Source organism: Bufo gargarizans, chromosome 10 (genome assembly GCF_014858855.1).
Source record: "Bufo gargarizans isolate SCDJY-AF-19 chromosome 10, ASM1485885v1, whole genome shotgun sequence".
NCBI lineage: Eukaryota > Metazoa > Chordata > Amphibia > Anura > Bufonidae > Bufo > Bufo gargarizans.
Genome location: NC_058089.1, coordinates 45191681 through 45219165, shown reverse-complemented (window position 1 = coordinate 45219165; position 27485 = coordinate 45191681). Strand labels below are relative to the sequence as shown.

The 27485-nt window shown below is 44.3% G+C and overlaps 2 protein-coding genes across 3 annotated transcripts; one reads left to right on the top strand and one right to left on the bottom strand.

The window, feature by feature from the left end:
- Nucleotides 1-223: 223 nt before the first annotated feature.
- TTC9C (tetratricopeptide repeat domain 9C) lies at nucleotides 224-12455 on the bottom strand. Of its 2 annotated transcripts, none has more exons than XM_044270728.1 (4): nucleotides 12382-12455; nucleotides 2894-3140; nucleotides 2624-2806; nucleotides 224-393 (listed from the first exon to the last, which is right to left on the bottom strand). In XM_044270728.1, exons 1-4 carry the CDS (start codon nucleotides 12391-12393, stop codon nucleotides 299-301), a joined length of 537 nt encoding a protein of 178 aa, XP_044126663.1. In that variant the 5' UTR covers nucleotides 12394-12455; the 3' UTR covers nucleotides 224-298. The 2 variants fall into 2 exon arrangements, with proteins under 2 accessions (XP_044126663.1, XP_044126662.1); XM_044270727.1 differs by having other exon boundaries at nucleotides 12289-12422.
- A 578-nt stretch (nucleotides 12456-13033) lies between these two features.
- Nucleotides 13034-24589, top strand: HNRNPUL2 (heterogeneous nuclear ribonucleoprotein U like 2). Its single transcript, XM_044269716.1, has 14 exons — nucleotides 13034-13589; nucleotides 13850-13982; nucleotides 14426-14496; nucleotides 15436-15575; nucleotides 17036-17126; nucleotides 17223-17335; nucleotides 18285-18548; nucleotides 19303-19425; nucleotides 19764-19892; nucleotides 19975-20143; nucleotides 20233-20418; nucleotides 20491-20600; nucleotides 20786-20881; nucleotides 23993-24589. Exons 1-14 carry the CDS (start codon nucleotides 13181-13183, stop codon nucleotides 24059-24061), a joined length of 2103 nt encoding a protein of 700 aa, XP_044125651.1. The 5' UTR covers nucleotides 13034-13180; the 3' UTR covers nucleotides 24062-24589.
- The last annotated feature ends 2896 nt before the right edge of the window (nucleotides 24590-27485 follow it).

Sequence of the window (27485 nt, the reverse complement as noted above, 5' to 3'; positions counted from 1 at the left end):
TAATAAATAATAGGGGGAAAAAACTGGCTTGCTTGGTCGTGTGGTTTGCAGACACAGATAAGCTCACCTTTACAAAAAGTAGGAGAGCACTCCTGGTATACAGTGCATAGTGCACAGTATAACGGTTCATACTGCAAGTAAGAATATCCACAATACATAAGAAGCTACTGAGAAGGAAGGAAAATGGACAAACCTCTGAAATAAATACCCCAGACGTTACCCATTGGAAGAACATTAAGAAACATTTTTACATTTATTTCACTTTAGTTAGAAAAACCATTCATAAATTTACAAAGCACTAGTCAAACATGCCCTGATATCGCTGTTTCTCCTTTGCCCGGGAAGCACTGATGGCGGAGTCTGCCAGGTGTAGATAATGTCTGATGTTTGTATCTATGAAACAAAATGATGGAAAAAATTATTTTTTGATATTTGCTTTTCAGTGCAAAAAATAAGAAAAGTGTGAAATAATTACATTTCTTGTAACTAGTACAGAATAAATATTCGGTATATAAACAATATTTAACCACTTAGTGACCACTAATATGCCTTTTTACTGACAAACATATGGGGTTTTAGCTAAACAGCTGGCTTTAATCAATCATTACATGATGGTGCATTAAAAAACTAGAACTTGTCCTGCAAAAAGTAAGAGCTCATACAAGTAAATTGATGAAAAAAACTAAACTAAGGGGTTTTGAACCTCCAGATAGGTCATCAATAGCAGATCGCTGTGGGGGGGGGGGGTGTCCAACACTCAGCATGCCCATGGATCAGCTGAAAACAGAAGGCTGTGTCCACTGTGTAGTGGCCGTGCTGACCTACTGCAACCCAACTCCCATTCACTTGATGTTGGTGAAACAGCACAGTTGTTTCTGCCCTAAACCGGGTATCTGTTCTCCCATTCACTTCAATGGTAGCGGAGCTGCAGTAGGCCAGCACAGCCACTACACAGTGAAAGGAGCCTCTAAACAAAGCAGGCGCAGATATTGAAGTCCACGCCAGCTACAGGCTGGCATAGACTTCAGCTATAACTCCCGCCACTTTCTGGTGAAAGTTATAGTAAATTTTCTGGGTGGCAAAAAGCCATGCCCCCTTTTATTGGCGCTTCAAAAAAAGTGCAGAAAAGCTCAAAAAGTTGCAAAATATGGTGCACATGGCGTGTGCCATAATCTGACTTTTTTTTTACACCACAATAGCAGCGTAAAGAGCTTAATGTCAGTCATTGTATTTATTACCAAAGCACCCCGGTCTCACATTGAGGCTTGAACAGAGACTTTCATTCGGCTGACACAGTAGACACTGTAGGACTCTGGTTCTCAGACCGCAAGTCACATGATGCACCGGCGGCTGTGAATGGATGTGCTTCAATGCAGAATCCTATTCATTGTGTAGTTTACAAATGGGGGTAACCATAAAAAAAACTAAGTGTTTTGTACAGTATATAGTGTATACAAAAGATCTGATATGAAACAGCCCTCAGGAGGCCAAACTGAAGCTATAGGAGTACATAAAAATTGGATAATAACAAATCTAATTTTCTTCACACCCAACTAGATCAGTTCTGTAACTTATATGACATCGGCCTATTTCCCGGTGCTGCACAGATTGTGCTCACATTACTCCATCTCAGACCTCCTTCAATAGGCAAGTATTCTGCGTCAGGATTTGTAAGCCAAAACCAGGAACAGAACCTACAAAGAAAAAGTATAATGGAAAGCTTTGCGCCTCGTCTAGCTTCCACTCCACTGCTTCTGGCTTAAAAACAGTAATAGAAAATACTGTTGTGTGAATGATTTCAAATTTTATTTCTATACGATCAACATGCTCACACGAGTGTGGGAAGAAGAATCCTGCCCAAAACATTCAGTGAAAAAAACAGGCATGCAAATCAGTAGGTGGATGGACTTGATTCAGACACACATTACATAGAGGTCTATTCATTTAAATGTGCTCTTCGGAAGCCGGATCCACAGTGTATTGTTATTGCTTTGTTTGAATCAGGGGCTGTCATTATAGAATATAGCCAGCAGGGGTGGACTGGGACCTTAACATGGTCCTGGAAAATAAGCCTTAAAGTTAGTGGTGTCCGCAATACCACAGCGCAGCACAAAATACCTTCCCAGAAGCTGTCCCTCTGTGGTGGCCATCAATAGCTGCCACCTTCTGTCCTCCTGTATGGAGCAGGGGGCTTAGGAGGCGAGATGCAGGTCACAGCGCAAGCCAGCACTACCTTCAGCATGCTGCCTGCACTTCCCCTAGTAATGACCACTATAGTGCCCCCTGTAGTATGCTTCCCAAATGGCCAAGGAAAGAAGAAGAAAAAAAATAATAACTATACCCGAGTCCCGTTCCAAGTCTCCACCTCAGATGCAGGCCACCGGTCTGAGACAACTGTGTCCTTCCCCCATGTATACGCTGCCTCATATAGTGGCCTATGAAAGTGAACACTGGCTCCCATGCCCTTCTGCAATATTAAACTGTATCACTCTCCTGAGGACAGCGATACAATTGTGAGCAGGGCTCAGGTGGCAACCTGGCCATCAGCCCATAGGGAAATTTCCGTGTAGGGCCAATTTGCCCCCGATAGCCAATATATAAAGAAACAGCGGCAGAATCCTACCTTTGGGTAGATGGTTAGCAGCCTTTGTTAAATAGCTGTGGGCTGTTGTATAGTCTTTCAGGTGATAGCTGGAGACACCAGCACGGTATAACGCCTTCACATTATCCGCCTGTATTTTTAGAGTCTGTAGACTGTACTCATAGACACGTTCATATTTTGGTGGTTTATTCTGCAGGAGACATGCTGAAATACAGAAAGACTGCTTAAGAAAGGGGGGATATTGCATCTTTCATGCTTGTCACATGTTTTTGTCTCAGTTTGATTTGGTACCTGCTAAATTATTATAACAGTCTGCTTGAAGATTTTTCAGCGTCTCCATCTGCTGAGGAGTAAGTTCAGCTGAAGGAGGGCCCAGTCCAGGCAGAGGATTAAGTAAATGAGGGTCTAGGCTCCGAAGCTGGAGGAGGGCACGGTGATACAGACCCACAGCCTCACGGATGCGGTGTTCAGAGTAGCACGTGTTCCCCTGAGACTTGAATAAACTTGCCTGTGCGAGACGCTGTTCAACAGTTCCATCCTAGGGAACAAATAATAAAGAACGAATAAAAAAGGGCATAGAAATACTATTCATGTACGTACATTGCAATAAATCTAGTATTGAAAAAAAAAAAAAAAAATATTTTTAAAAGCTCCTGAAACAAACAATCCTTTGGCTACTTTCACACTGGCATTTCTGGGTCCGCTTGTGAGATCCGTTTCAGAGTTCTCACAAGCGGCCCAAAACGGATCAGTTTAGCCCCAATGCATTCTGAATGGATGCGGATCCGTTCAGAATGCATCAGTTTGCCTCCGTTCAGCCTCCATTCCGCTCTGGAGGCGGACACCAAAAGACTGCTTGCAGTGTTTTGATGTCCGTCTGACAAACCTGAGCCAAACGGATCCGTCCTGACTTACAATGTAAGTCAATGGGGACGGATCCATTTTCACTGACACAATATGGTGCAATTGAAAAAGGATCCCTCTCCCGTTGACTTTCAATGTAAGTCAGGAAGGATCCCTTTAGCATTTTTTTTTTTGTACATGGTAATGCAAACGGATCCGTTCTGAAAGGATACAAGCGTTTGCATTATAGTTGCGGATCAGTCTGTGCAGATACCAGACGGATCCGCACCTTAGGCTACTTTCACACCTGTGTTAGGTGCGGATCCATCTGGTATCTGCACAGACGGATCCGCATCTATAATGCAAACGCTTGTATCCGCTCAGAACAGATCCGTTTGCATTACCATGTACAAAAAAAAAAAATGCTAAACGGATCCGTTTTAACTTGCACTTAAAGTCAATGGGAGGCGGATCCGTTTTCAATTGCCCCATATTGTGTCAGTGAAAACGGATCTGTCCCCATTGACTTACATTGTAAGTCAGGACGGATCCGTTTGGCTCCACATCGTCAGGCGAACATAAAAACATCTGCAAGCAAGTGCGGATGCGATTTTTACGCATGGTTGCTAAGAAGACAATGGATGAGCCACCCGGGTTCCCATTTACTTTATTATTTTCCCTTATAACATGGTTATAATGGAAAATAATAGCATTATTTAATACAGAATGCAAAGTGAAATGTCACTTGAGGGCTAAAAAATTATAAAAACATTACTCGCCTCATCCACTTGATCGCGCAGCCGGGATCCTCTATTTTGTTCTTCTTGAAGGACCTGCAAAAGGACCTTCGCTGACGTAATCGCACTCACCATGTGGTGAGCGCGATGACATCAGCGAAGGTCCTTGCAGGTTTTTCAAGAAGAACAAAGAAGAGGATCCCGGATGTGTGATCAAGTGGATGAGGCAAGTAATGTTTTTATAATTTTTTTAACCCTCAAGTGACATTTCACTTTGCATTCTGTATTAAAGAATGCTATTATTTTCTATTATAACCATGTTATAATGGAAAATAATAAAGTAAATGGGGACCCGGGTGGCTCATCCATTGTCTTCTTAGCAACCATGCGTGAAAATCGCATTGCATCCGCACGTGCTTGTGGATGCTATGCGATTTTCACGCAGCCCCATTTATTTCTATTTTGGCCTGCATTGCATGAAAAACGCAGAATATGGAACATGCTGAAATTTTCAAGCAACGCACAAGTGATGCGTGAAAAACATCGATCATGTACACAATCCTATTGAAATGAATGGGACAGGATTCAGTGCGGGTGCAATGCGTTCACCTCACTCTTTTCACCCGCACGGAAAACTCGCCCGTGTGAAAGGGGCCTTATTCTTTCTAGTGACCCCAGAAAACTGCTTTGCTCTTTCCTTTCCCTTATACCCTGCTTTATTAATTCTAGGACGGAAAGATCTCCTAGGACCTAGAGGGTTGACTAGTGGAGGGAAAACCTTTTTTCTTGTCGGAAGCCTTATCTAAAAGGGCTAGGGACTGCTGTGACTTTGCCACCAAGAACATCACATTCTGGCAGAAACCCACTCACCAGAAAACTACTCACCATACAGCAACAATAGAACATAACCAAGGATCTAACAGCATTGGGTGGGGGGACTGGTGCAAACATAGAGCAGGTAGCTTCCTGTGCTCCAACAACATATACGAAACGATTGCAGAACAAATACCATACACAACAACATCACAAACCACGCAATAGTTATTCCAACATAAACAAGCCCACTAATCACCATAGCTCACGGTCCCACCCCAGATTCCAACCTAGGGAACCGCGAGGCCCCACAGACTCATTACCTACGGGTAGGATGGAATTATCTATCCAGAATAATACAGAAAGTATAGGAAGATCAATAGATTCACTTTCCACCTATGCTATCACTGGCTGTAGAGGAACTCCAAGCAAACTTGGTCCACTTCCAACTCCAAATAACACAACCTTCACTACCTCCCCATCTACCGTTTTTTCCAGAAAACATAACGGCAGGGTGTGGAACACTCAACCTCCCACCCACCCTTTTCTCCACCCATTCCCATCCCAATTCGCCGCCTCAGTCTAGGTTTTCTACTCTGTCTAACTCCTTAGATGTAGAAGCCGATTCGCTTCTCACCATACATACCTGCACACCCCCAGCCTTTTCCATTGAATTGGAATGTACGATGCCCACCCACAATCAACCAGTCCCTCCATCACCCACCATATCCAGCAATGAACATCTACATCCCAACACTATACAATTGGATCCTCATATTACAGAAGACCTTTCTATAGCAGGTCCATCTACATCCATCTCCTTCTTAGCCCTACCTCCTCTCATACAGCCCACAGTAGCTTACCCCATCTTGAAAAGTCCCAAAACAACCAGTATCACACATTTTTTTCACCCATTAGGCCGAAAACCCACAAAAAGAAAAAAACAAGAAGAGGATGTAGAGCAGGTAAAAAAAAAAAATATATATATATAAATAGAAACAAAAACCCAGATAACAGAGGAAACAGTGAAAATTCTCTGGGTATCTTTAACCTATCATCATACATCCTGAAAAAAGCAGAAACTGCAGTACTATCAAAAGGCCTGACGTTTTGTCCAACAAGCAAAATTTATGAATTTGACCTGTTTTTAGATCTAAACAAACAGTTTCATAAAAAAAACTTACCCTAACGCGACACTTCAAAATGCTAGAGAATTCAGCAAGAAAACCCCAAACAACTACCCACACCATTCCAACAGCTGAGGGAGAAGCAACGAGAGCTATTCCATCAGGTCTCAAACCACCGTCTAGTTTCTACCCTATCCACCATAACGGCAACTTCTTGGATACGTTCTACTCCCTAGTTTCCAATGATTTTAGACAAATAAACCAAGAGGCCATCCCACCCCCCCCCACAAGAAACACAATCTTAAACCGTTCGAGAAAGCAGCCCTCAAAAATTTACAAACTAACACGAGTATAATAATAAGAAATGCGGACAAAGAAGATGGGATCGTAATTCCGAACAGAGAGGAGTATATAAAGGAAGCTGTTAATATACTTTCAGATAAAAATTATTATTTACCGCTCCACAACGACCCGTCAAGTCAAGACAAATACGAGTTTTAGAGACTAATAAAATCAGCGGAAACAGTCTTAGATAAAAAGGAAAAAGAATATATCCTTGTAAAAGAGGCAACTCTTGCTACCTTTTATCACCTCCACAAAATTCACAAGGACCCAAAAAATCCCCCCCGGTAGACCCATTATCTCTGAGGTGTCCTCTCTCACTAGGAATCTCTCCCACTTTATCGACATACATCTTCAAAAATATGTCCTTAATTTAAAATCACATCTAAAAGATTCCACATCCCTAATATCTATAAAAGATATAAAATGGAAAAACAGCTATTATTGGCTGACCTTAGATGTATCAGCCCCATACACAAATATATCTCATGATTTAGGGCTCAAATGTGTATCCACCTTCCTAAGCAATGACCAGGAAATGCCTTTACAACAGAAAACCTTCATCATTAAAAAGATATGGAATTCATCCTCACCCACAATGTCTTTACATTTCTAGACTAGATCTATAAACAGGTACGGGGGACCACGATGGGGATGCGTTTTGCACCGAGCATTGCAAATTTGTTAATGGGAGTGTTTGAAGAATCTTTTATATAGCAAAGTTCTGGCCCAAAAGCATCGTCTTAAAAGATATATTGATGATCTTATCTTCATCTGGGATGGCGAGCAGTCTACAATAGAAGATTTCATTTTCCACCTTAACACCAACAACTGGGGCATCTCTTTCATAGGAACATATGACAAGAAGAAAGTAGAATTCCTAGACCTAGAGATTTTTATCCAAAATAACCAAATCAAAACCTGTACATTTTTCAAAAGGGTAGATAGCAACAGCTATCTTGATTTTGGCAGTACACATTATAGGAAATGGAAGTCGAATGTTCCATTTAGTCAGTTCAAACGACTTCGGCGTAACTGCACACTAGATACGGCTTCACTTCACAATTCAATACCCTTACATCTAGGTTTAACCAGAAGGGGTATCCAAGCAATATCAATATGGGCACCAGAGAAAAAGCATCCAAACTCACACCATTAGAATGTTTAGCCCCAGCTCAGAAAATAGGGGTGAACGCTGATACCACTTCCTATTGCTTTAATTTCATAACAACATACAATCAGAACCATAATGCTATAAAAGCTACATTAGGAAAACACTGGCACATCCTGAAAAGGGATCCGATACTCAGCCAAATCATTCCAGAGATGCCCCGTTTCACCTATAGAAGAGCGAAAACGCTGAAAAACATTCTGGCACCCAGCAAATTAAGATCAGCAACATCTACTAACGATCAGGACCAGGACACTAGGGCCCCCACAGGCAGCTTCAAATGCTTATGTTGCATTAGTATTTACCAAAGATAGTCTTTTCACAGCCGAACCACTGGAGACTCCTTCTTAATCCAACACCATTTATCCTGTAACTCAAATCATGTAATTTATTTGCTCGAGTGCCCATGCCACCTACAATACGTAGGCCGTACCACCGAGACTCTGCGCAACAGATTTAACAAACATCGTTGCAATATAAGAAAGAAATATATGAAGAGCAGCGTGTCTAGACATGCGGCCGAACACCATGAGGGCAATGCTGTTGGGTTTTGCTGAACAAATTCCAATGCATCTCCAAAAAGACGTCCAAAACATCAGACGCCGTGAAATGTATTGGATTTTTTTTTAACTAAATAGCCTCAATAAAGCAGATTGCGTCTGTACTAGGATACAGACATATATTGAGTATGGAACAAACTCCCCTTTAAAAAGGCGTTCTGGTTCCTGTTTCCTATCCAGAGGAGGAGATGGGCTCTCCAGGGGTGCTGTCATAGGCGAAAGAGAAAATATTCTATTTTCCGACTTTTTAAATAGTCACAATAGTAAATCTGTCTAGAGATTAATTTACATAAGAAAACACGCCCACTTTCGGAAAACTGACGAGCATAGTGCAGAGCAGAAAAAAATTGCAACTTTTTCACTCCATTATTCTAACTTGAGCTAATGATAAATCTGGCCCAAAGTGTACAGGCAGCCTTATAGGAAACATCACAGGACATGTGGGGTGCTAGACAATAGCAGTGTCTGTTGGAGGTAACTAGCCATGTATCCCAGGGTTAACTCATTACAAATTGGTCTCCCCCTCTCCAATCTATCCTGAATGCAGCAGGCAGGCTCATATACAGGTCCTTCTAAAAAAATTAGCATATTGTGATAAAGTTCATTATTTTCTGTAATGTACTGATAAACATTAGACTTTCATATATTTTAGATTCATTACACACCAACTGAAGTAGTTCAAGCCTTTTATTGTTTTAATATTGATGATTTTGGCATAAAGCTCATGAAAACCCAAATTTCCTATCTAAAAAAATTAGCATATTTCACCCGACCAATAAAAGAAAAGTGTTTTTAATACAAAAAAAGTCAACCTTCAAATAATTATGTTCAGTTATGCACTCAATACTTGGTCGGGAATCCTTTTGCAGAAATGACTGCTTCAATGCGGCGTGGCATGGAGGCAATCAGCCTGTGGCACTGCTGAGGTGTTATGGAGGCCCAGGATGCTTCGATAGCGGCCTTAAGCTCATCCAGAGTGTTGGGTCTTGCGTCTCTCAACTTTCTCTTCCCAATATCCCACAGATTCTCTATGGGGTTCAGGAGAGTTGGCAGGTAATACCATGGTCAGTAAACCATTTACCAGTGGTTTTGGCACTGTGAGCAGGTGTCAGGTCGTGCTGAAAAATGAAATCTTCATCTCCATAAAGCTTTTCAGCAGATGGAAGCCTGAAGTGCTCCAAAATCTCCTGATAGCTAGCTGCATTGACCCTGCCCTTGATAAAACACAATGGACCAACACCAGCAGCTGACATGGCACCCCAGACCATCACTGACTGTGGGTACTTGACACTGGACTTCAGGCATTTTCCTCTCCCCAGTCTTCCTCCAGACTCTGGCACCTTGATTTCCGAATGACATGCAAAATTTGCTTTCATCCGAAAAAAGTACTTTGGACCACTGAGCAACAGTCCAGTGCTGCTTCTCTGTAGCCCATGTCAGGCGCTTCTGCCGCTGTTTCTGGGGAATGCGGCACCTGTAGCCCATTTCCTGCACACGCCTGTACACGGTGGCTCTGGATGTTTCTACTCCAGACTCAGTCCACTGCTTCCACAGGTCCCCCAAGGTCTGGAATCGGTCCTTCTCCACAATCTTCCTCAGGGTCCGGTCACCTCTTCTCGTTGTGCAGCGTTTTCTGCCACACTTTTTCCTTCCCACTGAGGTGCCTTGATATAGCACTCTGGGAACAGCCTATTCATTCTGAAATGTCTTTCTGTGTCTTACCCTCTTGCTTGAGGGTGTCAATGATGGCCTTCTGGACAGCAGTCAGGTCGGCAGTCTGGTTGCGGTTTTGAGTAATGAACCAGGCTGGGAGTTTTTAAAAGCCTCAGGAATCTTCTGCAGGTGTTTAGAGTTAATTTGTTGATTCAGATGATTAGGTTAATAGCTCGTTTAGAGAACCTTTTCATGATATGCTAATTTTTTTAGATAGGAATTTGGGGTTTTCATGAGCTGTATGCCAAAATCATCAATATTAAAACAATAAAAGGCTTGAACTACTTCAGTTGGTGTGTAATGAATCTAACATATATGAAAGTCTAATGTTTATCAGTACATTACAGAAAATAATGAACTTTATCACAATATGCTAATTTTTTTAGAAGGACCTGTATCTGTCTAAGGGCACGTACACGCAAGTGTATTTCTGGGTCCGCAAAATTGTGGAACAGGTGCGGACCCCCTTCATTTCAACGGGGCAGCAAAAGATGCGGACAGCACACCATATGCGCACCTGTAGTTCCGTTCTGGGGCCCCGCAAAGAAACACTGGTGTGTAGGTGCCCAGGATGCTCTGCCTTCTTTTTACATTACTCCTCCCCAGCCTCTTCCTTGGCCCGCCCTGCAAGTCCCTTGCGTCAGCCACAGAACCAACAGATATCCCGCGCGTGCGCAGTGCACCGCCGGCGCGAGCATGCACACTGTGATGCCCATTGTGGGCACGGCATCGCTACATGTAGTGCACATGCGCCGGCCTCCACTCCTCCTGTTTGCTTCTGGTCCGCCCTCTAGTCACTGGTTTCATTCCTGTGCTGGCGCACTGCGCACGCACGGTATATCGGCCGATCCTGTGGATGACGCAAGGGACTTGCAGGGCGGGCCAAGGAAGAGGCTGGGGAGGAGTAATGTAAAAAGAAGGCAGAGCAGCCTGGGCTCCTACACACAGAACGCTCCCCTTGGGCACTTGCGAGCCCTCATTTGCATATGGATTAAAGTGTGTTTTTCCTGCTGGTGAAATTCTGAAGAAAATTACAAAAGGTACCATTTGAATCGTGGATAGGTGTGCTAGAGAGCCATGTAAGTGGTGTACAATGTCATATTTTGGTGACAGACTCCCTTTAACCACTACTCTGATGCCTCCGCCCTGTGCCAATCACTGCATTAGTTGCCCACACAGTACAGGAATCAGTTGAAACTTCTCATTCTCACCCACAAAGCTCTCCACAGTGCTGCACCCCCCAATATCTCCTCCGTCATTTCTGTCTACCACCAGTGCTCTATGCTCAACCTCTCCTACTGTGTAAAGATAGCCGGACCAATGTACAAAACAAGCACTTTTACCTTTTATGTCACCCCTGTCTCCTCGTAGATTGTAAGCTCTTGTGGGCAGGGCCCTCATCCCTCTTGCTGCAATTATTGAATTGTCTGTTGCTATGTTATTTATGACTGTTTGTACATGAACCCCGATTGTAAAACGCTGGGGAATGTGTCAATAAAGATTATTGGTTGCTATGAGCAGCTAAGAGTTTTCTTTAGCACCAGTTTTGATAAATCTCCCTTAATATTTTTTATGGACAGATTGATAAACCACAATGGGTCTCATTTATCAGGACTGTCTAACAGAAAACTGTTGCCCAAAGAACCAATCAGAGCTCACCTTTTATTTCTGAAAGTGTCCTGAAAAAAATGAAAGGTGAGCTCTGATTGGTTGCTATGGGCAACAGCTTTCCCATTAGACAGTTCTGATAAATGAGACCGTGACTGATAAAGGTTAGAAGTAATACGTGTCTGAATGCAGTATGCTGGATCTGTCTGGGTCCGGCACCCTCAGCCCCATTAACTATAATAGGGATCGGCGGACAACTGGTCGATTCTCAGTGTATTTACCGAGTTGCGACCAGATCTCTGCTGGTTCCCATTACAGTTAATGGGACGGGCAGTGACGGATCTGGCAGGCCCACATAAAACATGTGTGAAACAAGCCTTAGCAGTCTTTAGTGTGAGCCAGAAAATGATGATAATCACAATCATCTGCTCAAGGCCCAACAGTCACAAAAACCTCATGGGCACTGGAGAACAGTGCTGTGATTTCACTGACTGTCAGGAAGTTGTGGCCGGTTGGCAGCCCTGATGTGGGTTCTATACTGACTGCTCAGAACTGGCCCCCGGCTGTGGAGATTTACCAAACTGTCTGTTACCCATAGCAACCAAGCACAGGGCTTTTAAACATGCAAGCTGTGCTTGGTTGCTATGGGCAACACACAGGTATAACTGCCCCAACGTTGACCTGTATGGAGAACTGAATGGAGCACAGGGCGGACCCTCCTCCTGAACTACAGCTGGGCCTACGGACTAATAATGGCGGGGCTGTCACCTACTTCCTCATGACGGTGAGGAGCTGGACAGATAAAACCGGTCAGGTACCGCAGCTGACAGCCACGGCCAGTAAGCGGGCGTGTTCTGCACTCTACCTGCTCAGCCATAGTCCTCTCCTACAAACATGCTGCTCCAGCTTCACTTTTAGCCGGCAGCTAGTCACGTGACGCCATATTTAAATAACTTTATTGAGATCTCACAGAGCCTCCACCACGCATCAATAAAACGCGGCGGCAGACTGCGAAAGCGCGCCGCCGTGTGTGGATTGTGGCGCATGCAGCAGATAGCGATACACTGCGGCTCTAGGCGCAGGGGACTCGCCATTCACCTCTCTGCGTCTTTAATTATTCCACATTTATGAAATTACCAAACGCCGCGCAATTGGAGTAACGCCACAGACCCGACAAATCAGACTGCGCCACGTCACTGCGCCCCTGCCGTCAATCAAAGACCACGAAAAAGGGCGGGAACGGTCACCTGACAATGCGAGAGCCAATGCCCGCCAGGTCTAACTATTGTACTCCGGGGGGAGGGGCCACTCCCAGTTCCAACGCTTTGAGGGCGGAGCATCTCCCAGATTCACTAATGACGACACGTTTAACTGATTAGCATAAACCGCACGGTTCAACCAATCCGTTGACAAAACGTTTAGGGGCCGCCCCCATGACTCAATATCGGTTAATTGTCCGTTAACGGCACCGAGATTGAAGAGTTCCCCATAGACAGCAGCAGCCCCGGGAGAGCACAGCTATGGAGACGTAGCGGAGCAGCCCGCTAGGCCCACTTCCGCCAGCTTTGCCGCCCACTTCCTGGGTGTGATCTCTGGAGCCCATTCCACTTCCTGTGCGTTTAGAGCACATCCGCCCTGTGTCTTTATCTGTGATCAGCGGCATCATGAGCGGCCTGGACCCGCGCAGGATGAAAGTGACGGAGCTGCGAGCTGAGCTGCAGCGTAGGGGCCTGGATTGCAAGGGACTGAAGGCTGAGCTGAGCGATCGGCTGCAGGAAGCGCTGGACTCGGAGCTGCTGGGCGGAGAGGAGGAGAGGGCGCCGGGCAGCATGGAGGAGGAGACGGAGTTAGAGCGAGCCCTCGATCTCGGGGAGGGGGAAGACGACGAGGACGCCGCAACGGCCGAAGAGCAGCTGGAGGATGAGGAGGACGAGGCCGCGCACAACCAGCCCGGCAACCGGGACGAGGAAGAGTGCGCCGCTTTGGCGGTCGACGAAGTGGCTCCACCTGCTGGAGAAGCCGCGGGAAACCTGAATGGAGCCGCGAAGAAGAAGGCCGGAGACAAGGCGGGAGGTAAGGGCTCAGCCGGCATATGGCACGGGGGCGACGTGGCGGTGCATTCTGGGAAAACGGTCGCTTAGAGGAGCCGCCCGGTCAGCAGAACACATGTGCCGCCGTATTTACCTGGACCCCCATGCTGACCACATTCTGCCCCCCAGCGGGCGGCCGTGGTGCTGCAGGCTGCTCCTTTGTGTATACAGGCCCGACATTGGGTGGTCTTTGTGCAAGTGACCCTCATGTAATCATATGCTTCTTCTTTTTATCACTTGTAGATGGACCCAAAGACAAGAAGGAAAAGCAGTCTAACAACCCCGGGGCAGCCCGCCAGGGTGTTAAGAGGGTGCGCGAGGAGGAGCAGCGGGGGCGCACATACCATGAGTACAAGGAAGAAGGCTATTATAGTCGGTAAGTTCACCTAATATGAGCAATCACAGCACACCTCTCATTCTGGAGGAAATGGAAGCTGCGCTGTGATTGGTTGATGGGGGCAATAAATGCCATATTACTTTTAGACCCTTTCGTAAATATCCGTTCATATGGCTCCCCCAGCAGGTCGACCTGGGTACGCTGCATGGCGAGGGCGATGTGCGGGCTGAGACCTATAGTAGTAGTCACCCAGCATTCGCAGACACTAGTTTGGGCTATGAGAACAACGCCCCTCATACCTAGCAACTTTCTTGAGGGGAAATGTAGTATTTGAATGACTTGTGAGGCAGGTAATGTGTCCGCTGCGTGTCCCAATTTTCACAGGCTTTTCTTTGCTGACCAATTTTGGGGGTTCCCTGTAAGGATTGGGTGAGGTAACTTTTTGTGACTTGTTAAAGCTTTGGTTATAAATCTCTTTCTAGGTCCAAATCCCCCGTACCCACTGAGGAGGCTGCAGATGACGTGGAGGACAGCGTGCTATGCCTCGATAAATGTAAGACCTTCTCTACTTGCTACATCTGTCGTGATTGCACGTGTGGCCCACCAAGAGCTGGCCTAAGGCAGAGGTGTTTAACAGGGATGTCTGAGCCCCTAAATAGTCTGGAGTAAAAGTTTTGCTCGCGTCTTTCTTCAGCTCTGTTCTCGTCACTGCCGGTGTAACGTTACATTACCCTACTTCATGAGATTTTCCCACCTCGTAACTTCCGGTCGCACCGGAAATGACGCAAGGAGGTGTGCCCGAGTTGTGCCGATCTGCGCATGCCCAAAACGGCTGTTTAGGAATATCTCACAGCGGAGTTCAGCTGGACACTGCGCAGGAGAGTCTCATCAGCATTAGAGTAGGGAAAAATTACGGCCCAGTGCGCAAGCGCGGCTAACTACAGAACAGCCATCCGATCGCCGTGCCTGGGCAGTGTGGGGGTAGGGAGATCTGATATATTATATATCCGATCTCCCTACCCCCACACTGTTCAGGCACGGCGATCGGAAGGATGTTCTGTAGTTAGCCGCGCTTGCGCACTGGGCAGTAATTTTTCCCTACTCTAAGGCTGGTGAGGCTGTCCGGCGCATGCACATCTGAACTCCACTGAGATTTCCTTAAACCATGGTTTTGCACATGCGCAGATCTGCACGCCTCCTCACGTCATTTCCGGTGCGACCGGAAGCTACAAAGTAGGGTAATGTAACATTACAGCAGACTGCACCGTCTAAACAGCCTCTGTTGCCCGGAAACGCTGATTCTGTATGGGGACAAGCAATAGCGATCCCTCAGCCTCATACGTGGAGGAGGTTGCTGCATGTAAACGCAGCACTTCTCCACTGAGCGAACAGTCGAGCGAGAACTTTTCCTGATAATCAGCTGTAACATCGGGACGTGTGAACCCGGCCTAATACGGTTTTAATAATGAACCTCCTCCTTTATCTGTTTCAGCTACCTGTGATCTACAGTTTAAAATGGATAAGGACCGATTTGGTGGGAGACCTCTGTTTTCTGAGAAATTCCCTTCTCTGTGGTCAGGGTCTCGTGCAACTCACGGCGCAACAAAGGGAAAGGCCTATTTTGAAGTCAAGGTAAGATTTTTATTTTATTATGATTGCTTTTGTTGAAGTGACGCTCAAGCGGACCATACACTACGTCTGTCGTCTAAGCCCGATCTGTGTATGGGACCTCGCGACTCCTCCGACCTCTTATTTCAGCAGAAATAAGTATGCGGTGTGTAGGAGGTCGTGGTTTTCTACTTCATGAGCATGCATATGGGAGAAAGGTATCCAACGTGTCATGTAAACGCACGGGGAGACGTGTTGCAGATCTTTTCATATGTGCATCCGATGTCCAGGTGTTGGCCTCTGACATTGTGATTCCGATCGCAGCCTGGCCTGTTAGGTATTTGTATGTTAATGAGACTACTTAAATGTGCATATGCTAATTAGCACAATGTATTCATGTGTTAATGAGGCAGCATCTTGGCTAATCAAACCATAACTAAAAGCAGGTTTGCAAATCCCAATTGAGACAGCGGCTCGTTGCCACAGATCACCCAATGAATTAGCAAAATGCTCATTTATCAGGTGAAATGATGGTTTGAATGGATGCCTCAATTGTAACATGAATACACGAGGACCGGAGGTAACGTACTGTTAATCGGGGGGTAATCTAGCCTTCGTGGTGCTAATTGCCTTGGTTAACACTAGCGTTTCTCCCCAGTCCAGAACAGCTACTCGGTTACAAATTATTGCATCAAAAACTTCATGTGCTACATACAGTTCATTGCTGTGCAATTCATCTTCTCCATTGTAAAGTCTCAATGGAGATCCACAGCATCAATTGACACTGTAAATTCCAAAGCTGCACTGCTGATTAAAGGGGTTCTGCAGTTCTTTTAAACTGATGACCTATCCTCTGGATAGATCAGCATCTGATCAGCGAGGGTCCCACACCCAGGACCCCTGACTATCAGCTTTTTGAGAAGGCACTAACAGTAGCGCCGCGGTCGTCTTGCTGTTTATCGCAGTCCCAGTGACGTCACGACTAGTATCAATGGCCTGGGTGTGGCTAAGCTCCATTCAAGTGAACAGAGCTTACCCCTGCCAAGGCCAGTGATACTAGTCGTGACGTCACTGGGCCTGAGGGAAACAGATGCGTACTTGCTGTGCTCTTCTAAGAACGCTCATAGAAACAAATGGAGAATTCTGGGAATTGTAGTTCCACAACAGCTGGAATAGCAAAGGTTGCTGACCCCTGCCCTATGAAGTAAGTGATAATTAGAGGTGAAGCTTCATGTTAGTGATTGTATGTAGCCCCCCCCCCCCCCCCCCCCATTTCAGACCCATATCAGTACAGCCAAAGATAAGAGCTTCTCACACTCTGGAGGGCATATGTCATTGACAGACCATTGATTTCAGTGGGAATTGTATAATTCGTTATTTTCCCTGTGAACTATTAGCAAACTTCCCTAAAAGCAGCTCTCTGAATGTTCTCGCTCATTGCTTACAGTTAAGCCTGAAACCCATGTTTGATCTTTATTCTGCAGGTGACTGAGAATCTCCCTGTGAAGGAGGGCAGTACAGAATCTCCTCTAGTCCGCGTGGGCTGGTCTGTGAGCCGCTCCGCTCCTCAGCTAGGTAATCATGGCATACTACCCTCGGTCTTATTGCTGTATAGCTTCTCCTGAATGTCACGCAGCTGTGTTGCCCCCTCTTATACTTCTTATCTTACAGGTGAAGATGACTTGTCCTTTGGTTACGATGCCCGTGGGCTCAAGGTCACCAGTGCACACTTTGATTCCTATGGGGAATCATTTGAAGTGAATGATGTGATTGGCTGCCTGGCTGTAAGTTCATGTTTTAACTTAAAGAGGACCTTTTGATTACAATAAAAAGTCTAAACTAAGCATACAGACATGGAGAGCGGCGCCCAGGGATCGCTCTGCACTTACAATTATACCTGGGTGGCGCTCCGTTCTCCCGATATAGGCTCCGGTATCTTCAGATTTTCGGCTCAACTGGGAGGAGCCTGCCGGCGTCTCCTTCTCCCAGGCTGTAACGCTGGTGCATCGCTCAGCTCAAAGCCTGGGAGGAAAAACACTCAGGCTATGAGCTGAGTGCTGTGATTGGCCTGCACTTCAGCCTGGGAGAAGGAGACGCATGGGAGAACAAGAGCAGACGCCTCCCTGTTGAGCCGAAAATCTAAAGCTATCGGGAGAACGGAGCGGCGCTCAGGGATAATAAGTGCAGGGAGATCCTGTCTGTATGCTTAGTTTAGATTTTTTATTGTAATGAAAGATCCTCTTTAAATCGCTCTACTTGATCTGATGTGTTGTGGTATTGTTTTGTACTTTTTTTTTTTTTTTTTGGGTGGTGCCTTTGCTCCACTTGCTGGCATATAGAGGCAATATCAAGATGAAACTACAGACAACCTGGTTACATTATTGTAGGGAAATGCACTACAGCTGCATTAAAAAAAACAAATGTGAGACGTAGTTGATGTAATCCATTTTACATGAGGTGGGGTTTAAAGGTGGACATTCACATTAACCCTTGCAGTTTGAGTTGGCAGCATTGTGAAACTGGTTAAATTATAAATACACCACTGTAGTGGTAATGAAGAGGAATGAAGACCTGCCTCCTCGTCAAACAGCTGATTGTTGGGGGGGGGGGTGTATGAACGTCTGGACAACCCCTTTAAGATATGAATGACAAAAATTTAGTGTAAAGTGACCAAAAATCTGGAGACAAGTTGAGCCTGTGTACTGATTTATCTTGCATTTCTCTTTTGTACAGAACCTTGAAGCTGACCCAGTGGAGATATCCTTCTCTAAGAATGGCACTGATTTGGGTCAGGCCTTTACTGTGGCTAAAAGTTCTTTGGGGGAGCAAGCACTACTGCCCCATATTTTGTGCAAAGGCTGCACTTTCCAGGTTAATTTTGGGCAAAAAGAGGAACCGTGGCATCAACCACCAGATGGCTTCTCGTTTCTAAAAGAATTCCAGTCTGAGGACCTGACAAGGACACCTATTCCACCTAAAACTGCAGAAGAGTGTCAGGTACGCAGTGCAACAGAGTAATATCAGACAGCCATGCGTAGGTTCATGTGTTTGTGTTCTAAAGCTAGAAGGCAGTTTTACTCAATTTGGGCTTAAACAAAGTGATTTTATTAAAATTGTCATCAATGTGTCTGCAGGACTATTGCTTTGTTTTACAGTTTATGCTAGGGCATAAACTGTTGAGGAATGGCTTTGCTCCATGTGTAGCCCTCATCTCTGAACTCCTAACAGTTTATAAACTGATATTTGAGCCATATACTTACCAGTTTGATAAATTTAAGAGTGTTTGAGCTCTTGAGTTCATAGATATGGACTACACATTGAGCAGTCAGAGCAGCTCCTTGACTGATTCAGTGTACAGGTGGGTTTAGGTGGGCCGATGGGGCGGCAATTGTTCGGATGGAAGCATTCCTTTCTGACAGTCGAGTGCTTACGGAGGGAGACCTGCAGCGGTCTCCTTCACTATACAGAACCATTGTTTCTGAGCAGCAGATCACTGTTTAGACAGCACGGTCTGCTGCCCAAAAACGATGAATGGTGGTACCTGCACAAATGACATGATCACCCAATGAACAAGCATTTTGCTCGTTCTTCGGACACATTTAGATGGTCAGATTATCTGGAATGAGCGTTCGCAGGAATGGTCCTTCCCAATTATCTGCACGATTATTGATTTGTCTAAATCCACCTTAAGACAGAAAGCAGATGCCCTCATATATATGAAAAAAAAACTTTTTTTTTTCCTGTTTTCCAGGTTTTACTGATGATTGGTCTCCCAGGCACTGGTAAAACCACTTGGGCCAAAAAGCATTGTGAAGACAACCCAGAAAAGCAATTCCAGCATCTTTCTACAGAAGCATTAATCTCTCAATTAAAGGTATGTGAAGAAATTAAGTGACACTCAATTTATATGCAGCTCTGAAAAACCCATAACTGTGTACATAATCTCCAGTGCCTTTCAGTTATATTTAATAGCTGTGTTTCATATAGCCACTTTGCGGAGACACCCTTAAAATGTACATGTATGCACATAAAATGCTAGCTAAGAGGATTCATTGATGCATACTACTTTAAATTAACAATGGTTTCAAATAGGGGTTAAATATCTTTTTCCAGCATGAGCTCCGTGTTCTTATATACTGCATCTACACTATGAATATGATCAGTTTCCTCCTGTAAAATGTTAATCAGCCGGTCTGGCCTCTTTCTTTGCAGACATCTGGTCCGGATGCCCCAGAGCAAGACCAAAAAGCTAAAGATAATCTTGTGCAGTTGGCAACCAAATGCCTAATCAGACTGATACCGGTGGCTGCGCGCAGACATGGGAATTACATAATTGATCAGGTGAGAGAATGGGAATGCTTGGTTTCAGATATATAGGGCGCTTGACTTAGTGCTTCTATCCTAACCATGTTCTGTCTTGCAGTGCACAGTCTATAGCTCAGCTCAGCGCAGGAAGATGCACTGTTTTAAGGGGTTTCAGCGTAAAGCCGTTGTCCTGGTCCTGAAAGACGATGAATGGAAGAAGAGGTTGGAGTCTCGCAAGGAGAAGGAGGAAGAGATTGTTCCTGACTATGTGCTCCTGGAAATGAAAGGTAGCTGCTGACTAGAACAGCGACTCTGGGGCCACATTTAGACATTGCATAAGTTCTTACATTATTTTGTTCATTTTTTTTTTTTTCAGCTAACTTCGTGATACCTACAAAGAGTGAATTTCTAGAGGATGTTGTCTATGCGGAGCTTGGTCAGGAAGAAGCTGATTCTTTGGTAGCTGAAGCTAAGAAGGAAGCACGTCAGAAGCTACCTACCAATGACAAGAGGGGAAATCGCATGCCAAAGCGGGCTCGCACAGAACGAGGAAGAGGAGGCGGTAAGTCAGGCATCACTTGAGGTAATGCATTACACAGTGACTTTTCTTAATGGGTCATTTTGCTTTTCTTAGGAAACTTCCAGCAACAAAGGAACTTCAACAATCGTATGTACATGCACCACTCCAGGCCACAACCCTATCACCAGCAGCCACCACGGCAATACTGGGGACCTCAAAGAGGGGTAGGTAACTGTGTATGAATGTATGCTAGGGCTGTGCATTGATTTATATTTGTAAGTCTGTAGACTGGTGGGCTCTGCCTGCCTTCAAAACACTTCATGTGGTAGACTTTGCTAAATAGGTCTATTATGTGAAGCTTACACATGTATTTCTCAATTATAATTTTTTTTTCCTCTGACACTTCCAGGGTTACCAGAATTACTATGATCGTTATTCTGACCAGCAAAATAGATACTATGGACAACCGAACTACCGACCACAAAACAGAGGAGGAGGAGGAGGGGTAAGTTCATCCAATCAGAATGGTGCTAGAGCCTTTTTCTGTAGTAATTAGCATTACTTTGAAATTACATTTAACTATTGTCTATGGGTCATATGGGCCAGCAATACAGGCATGGCTAATAGAATTTTTTGGGGGACAGACCATTTCTGTAATGTCACCTGAATTCCAACAGTGGTTTTGGTAAAAGGAATTCAAATACTTGTGTCTGAATGCATATAGAAACCTCAGACGAAGAGCTGCTTCATATGAATGTAGCACTGCCAATTGTCAATATGGCAGTGAGGTTCATATTGCTGTGTGGACAGTTGTTTCCGCAGTATACTCAAATTGTACACAGATGTAAGTTACGTTTGTGTGCTTAAAGTGTAAAGTAGAAGAGAAGTAATGCAAATATTTAGCATAATTTTATACGGTTTTAGATATCGGTCTTAACCTCTTACGGACACGGGTACGCCCTGGGGTCTTGGTACTTAAGGACACTCCCCTACCGCAGTATAGAAGGGGTTTGTGTTTAAGGAAGCCCATCGAGACCCCGTGCTGCTGTGGTGGGGACTCTGTCTCAGAAGGCAGCCCGATGCCTTGCACGCCTCAGGCTGAGTCTTCTAGGCAACCTGTTTGTGTACTACAAATGTATTGTAATGCATTGCAGAGAGGCTCAGACCCCAAAAGTGAACATCAGAAATAAAGTAAAGAAGAAGAAAAAGTCCCTTTCCCCTTATTTTATAATAAAAAAACAAACACACACATAGGTATTGCCGCGTCCGTATTGACCGGCTCTATAAATATATCACATGATCCACCCTGTCCGATAAATACCATAAAAACTGTAAAGAAAAAAACATTTCTGTTACCGTGCAACACAAAGTGATCAGAAAAGCGTGTGCCCCCTCACCCATATAGTACCAATCTAAGTCACCCCATTCAGCCAAAAAATTAGCCCCATAGCAAAAAAAAACTATGGCTCAGAATATGGAGACACAAACATTTTTTTTTGTTTAACAAATGCTGGTATTGTGTAAAACTTAAGTAAATAAAGTATACATATTGGGTATCGCCGCGTCTAAGAACCTGCTCTATAAAAATATCACATGACCTAAACTCTCAGGTGAACGTAAAAAAAAAGCCTTTTCTGTAACCTTACATCGCAAAAAGTGTAATAGCAAGCGTTCAAAATTATACGCACCCCAAACTAGTGTGAAACCGTCATCTCATCCCGAAAAAAATAAGCCCCAACACAAGACAATCGCCCAAAAAATAAATAAAACTACGGCTTTCAGAATGTGGAGATACTAAAGATTCTTTTTAACAAATTACCAAAATATTTGGTATTGCCGCGTCCGTGACAACCTGCGCTATAAAAATACCACATAATCTAACCTGTCAGATGACTGTTGTAAATAGCAAAAAATAAAACCGGTGCCAAAACAGCTATTTCTTGTTACCTTGCCTCACAAAGTGTAATATAGAGCAGCCAAAAATCTGCCACCCTATCCCATAGTTTCCAAAATGGGTCACTTTTTTTTTTTCTTCTCTACTCTAGGGGTGCATCAGGGGGGCTTCAAATGGGACATGGTGTCAAAAAAACAGTCCAGCAAAAATCTGCCTTCCAAAAACCTTATGGCATTCCTTTCCTTCTGCGCCCTGCATGTGCCTGTACAGCAATTTACGACCACATATGGGGTGTTTCTGTAAACTACAGTATCGGGCCATAAATATTGGTTTGGCTGTTAACCCTTGCTTTGTAACTGGAAAAAAAGTATTCAAATGGAAAATCTGCCAAAAAAGTGAAATTTTGAAATTGTCTCTTTTCCATTAATTCTTGTGGAACACCTAAAGGGTTAAGTTTGTAAAATCAGTTTTGAATACCTTTTGAGGGGTGTAGTTTGTTAAATGGGGTCATTTTTGGGTGGTTTCTTTTATGTAAGCCTCACAAAGTGACTTCAGACCTGAACTGGTCCTAAAAAAGTGGGTTTTAGACATTTTCTGAAATTTCAAGATTTGCTTCTAAACCTTGTAACGTCCCCCAAAAATAAAATGGCATTCCCAAAAATGATCCAAACATGAAGTAGACATATTGTTTAAATCACCTTTTTGATTTGTTTTTAAAGTAATTTTTAACTTTCCATGTCAAAACTTTTAAACGAAAACCTTAGATCTCCTGATGTGTTTTTTTTATTAGCCTTATGCATTCCCCATGTAATAACAACAATTCTCAATTCTGGAGCATCTATTCTTATGGCTCTATGTTGTGCCCTTTATTTCTACTAGAAGATATGAATGAATTGCGATTAGCCTTCAGGACTGACCAATTAGTGCTGTCACTCACTATCAGACTGTGCAGGTATTCCCCCCCCCCCCCCCCCCCCCACAAAAAACAAACAAACATGGAATGCATGAAGCTATTAAACAGGTGTCTGGAGTGGCCACTAAGCCTAATAGGTCCCATTTCTTGGTATGTACGGATCACTTTACAGCAGTCATCTGCTCATCACAGGCAGGAATAGAATCCATCACAGGTTCCACCATTCACAATGGGTGATTGTCAAAGCTTATCTATTTCGGTGTACAATGACCTCTGCACAGACAGATCATGCCAACAAAAACTTTCCCATAAAGTCAATGAGGTTCAATGGCTCATGTGACTGCTGTAAAGCTATCCTCAGGCAAGATGGCGGTCTCTAATCATGTTCAGGAAATAGAGAAAAATTCCACAATTGGGAAAATAGATTGGGAAAAATGGTATGTGTCACTATCTATCTGGTTTTAACTGTCAAAAGAAAATTAATTGACCCATTCCCTTTAAACATAGAGGAAAACTTTGATTTGATGGTGGCTTGTATGGTTTCGCTCTTAATTTCTGTAGCAGCTTGATCTCCAATCTAAAATCTATTTAACATCAGTTAGCTTGAGATCTTGTGGCTGTACTCCGTGATCCCAATTCTGATGGCCGCCATTTGGGATCTGTATATGATCACTTGGATTTCTGTAGGCTTTTATATATTGGTTGGTTTCACCACAAATGCGTTTTGCATTGCCTGTATACAATCACTGATATACTTCAGCTTGCCTTTTGGGTGTTATGTCTTGACATTGTTAATGTTCCTCTTTCAGCAGTGGCAGAACTACAATGACAGATCACAATACTGGGATTACTATGGCGGATATCGTGGATATCGGTGAAAAGTCATGACGCAGGGGAAGGCAGCACGGGGGGCTTGGATTGTATATTTTTCTTTTTTTTTCTACATTAAAACAAAAAGCAAAAAACCTTTTGTGAAGAAAGTGCAGCGCATGTAAAGGGTCATGAACTTGATCTCCTTTCAACGTGTGTGTGTTTTTTGTCAAGCTTAGAAAACCTTGTGAGGTGTTGCAGAAATGTCCCTCCTAGGACATCTTGTGACAGACACCGGTGTGAATGTCCAAACAGAGGGCTCCGTCCTGCCCTGCATCCTCCTGCTTAGCTGGGAGTAATATGCAGTAATTTTTACTTCCGTCTCATTATAACCCTGTAACCTTTTTAATTTTTATGCCAAGAAACATTTTTAAGAAATAAAATTTGTGTGATGTCATTTCTGCTCAGTTTTGTTGTGGGGTAGGGGGTACCCACATCTGTGTGCTGCCCAACACCTGCTCTTTTCACACCGCTCTGGATTCAATGTTATTAATGTAGTATAACTAGAAAATAAACCCACTGTCATTTGTTGATAACCATTGTCTGTGTGCCCCTATGGAGTCAGATGTGCTGTTTGCATTTAATAACTGGTTCTTCTTGCTTTAACACTATGGCTCTTCAGTGCTCTAGGTAAAGGGGATTTCCAAGATTTTAAAAACTTGGTGCACAAAACCAGTCTTGCCTGCATAGGTGCCATATGACCACTGAGGCCAGTCATCAAGAGTGGTCATGTGGACATGAATTTGACTCGCAGTAGGACCAGTGGGCACTGGACATTTGCCAAACTTTAAAAAAAATCTGGGAAAACCCCTTTAATTTGGTGTGGACTGATCTGCATATACTGTTCATATCTGGTACAGAATCCTTGTGCTTGACTTACAGCATTTACTACTTCCTTGTGGTACTTAGTTTTGCACACTTTTTTTTTTTTTTTTTTTTTTTTATAGACATAGTCCGTATACCACTGTATGGACCCCCCCCCCAAATGGATCTCATTTAGATCCATTTTATATGGAGCTTTGTGAAACCTCTGTACAACTAGTTGTGTGAATTTTTGTACCTAAAGTAAAATTGCATCATTAGGAAAACAAGGTTGAAACAGGTTTCCAGCAGAACATCCAGTACCAAACACCACTTCAGTGGAGCAACTTGCATGTTTATATGGTGTGGACTTGCATTCCTATTCTGTTAATTGATTGTCCATGGCAGATTGTTATCTTAGGAGTTATTTCATTACATTTTCGGAAAAGGACATTTGTTCCTTATCTTTGACACGGGGGAGGTGTTGAGGCCAAAGTTTTTTAAATTTAGGGCTGGATTACATGGTGATCAGGCAGACAATTGACAGGAAGGAAGCATTCCTCCCCAACAATCACCTGCTCGTTAGTGGAGGAGAACGCTGCTTTTACATGCATCGATCACCTCCATAGTATGGGGATGAGCGATCGCTAATACCATTGCTCGTCTCCATACTGAATCATTGTGTGCAGGCAGCAGACAGTGATTAGACAGCACAATCTGCCAGCAAATTACTTCTAAACCTGCTTAAAGATTGTGATTGAGTTCATCGGGTAATCGGAAGCTGTCTAACACAGGCAGATCCTCGCTAACTAACAGTCCTACGAACGCTTGTTGGCGATGATCGGCACAATTGCCTGGTGTAATACAGGTGTAAGTCACCAAAATGTTCCTTTTTCCTGGCACTCACAAGAGGGTGTCCCTGCCTCCCCGGCACAGGAAACAACATAGAAGCATAAGTTTAAAAGGCCCTCTTCCGTTTACCTGCTTCAGTTGTTTCCTGTCCTTGGGGTCACGTGTAAGGGTACTTTCACACTTGCGTTTTTCTTTTCCGGCATATAGTGCCATCACAGGGGCTCTATACTGAAAATAACTGATCAGTTTTATCCCCAGGCATTCTGAATGGAGAGTAATCCATTCAGTTTGCATCAGGATGTCTTCAGTTCAGTTGTTTTGACTGATCAGGCAAAAGAGAAAACCACAGCATGCTACGGTTTTCTCTACAGTGAAAAAACTGAAGACATGCCTGAACGCCGGATCTGGCATTTTTTCCCCATAGGAATGTATTAGCGCCGGATCCGGCATTCAGAATGCCAGATCCGGCCTGCGCAGATCGGTAAAAATGTACAAGACTGATCCGTCGGTCTGCATGACAAGCGGAGAGACGGAGCCGTCCTTGCAATGCATTTGTGAGACTGATCCGGATCAGCGGCAGATCCGGCGGCCAGTTCCGACAACGGAACTGCCCACCGGATCACACTGCCGCAAGTGTGAAAGTAGCCTAAGCCATTCCTGCTTGTTCCAGGAATGTTCTTCACTATCGCACGGCCTGTCATCTGCTCCTATTTGGGCGGATGGGAGTTTAGGAGGTCTCTGCCCTTTGGCATAAGCCCTTCAGTGAAAGCAGCCCCTAGCATAGGCTATGTATTCAAAGCTGTTGCGAGTAAGGGATCTGGTGCACATCTATCCATACAGGCCTGGATTCTCTTGACATGAGAAGCTCGTTCCCCAGCCTCGGATACATCACTTCTGCCATTTAGATGATATCTGAAGCCGGGTGGATATTAAGCAGGGAGATGGATAATCATGCAGTGTCAGTTTGGCGTGCCTTCTACTTTACCTGACACGTGCATCACGTCAGCTACTTCAGACTCCAGTGACATGTCCCGCAAACCTGTGCATCCTGATTCAGCCTAGTAAGCCTCCTCCCATACTTTTGCCTGCTTTTTTTTATTTTTAAATAAACCTTTATGTGCTTGAGGCACTTTACAGATGGTGAACCTGTGAATTCCACACAAAAAAATAGACACTACCTCCAGAATCTAAGAACTTGGAGGGCTTTTTAGAGTTTGCAGGTGATAACTGTTATCAGAAGCCAGATCCTGATATACCTTTTATATTAGAATGTCCCCTTTTGGGACTTGATAAGGGGCTCAGACTAAGCACCCTCAAAGGCCAGGTATGTGCCTTAACGAGGACTTTTCATGGGTTTGTAGTGAGATAAATATCTGTACCTGTGGGGTACCCCGCCTTTTATTTTATATATATATATATATATATATATATATATAGAGATAGATAGATAGCGCTCCGGTGCCCAATTTTGCGCTCTGTATGATACTGAGCATCAGAGCAATGGGGAGGAGATGCAGTCTTACTCTGTTGGCGTCTCCTCCCTGGCTGTAGCGCTGTCCAATTGCAGCGCAGTGTGTCACAAGCAGGGAGAAGGAGATGCCCAGAGAGAGAGACTACGTCTCCTCCCCATTGCTCCGATGCTCAGTATTAGCATACTGAGCGCAAAATTTGCAGGGGGCCATAATGGGGTGTAGGAGCGCTATTTAAAAAAAAAAAATAAAACTGGCAGGGTGGTAGCACAGCGAGGGATACCCCACAGGTACAGATATTTATCTCACT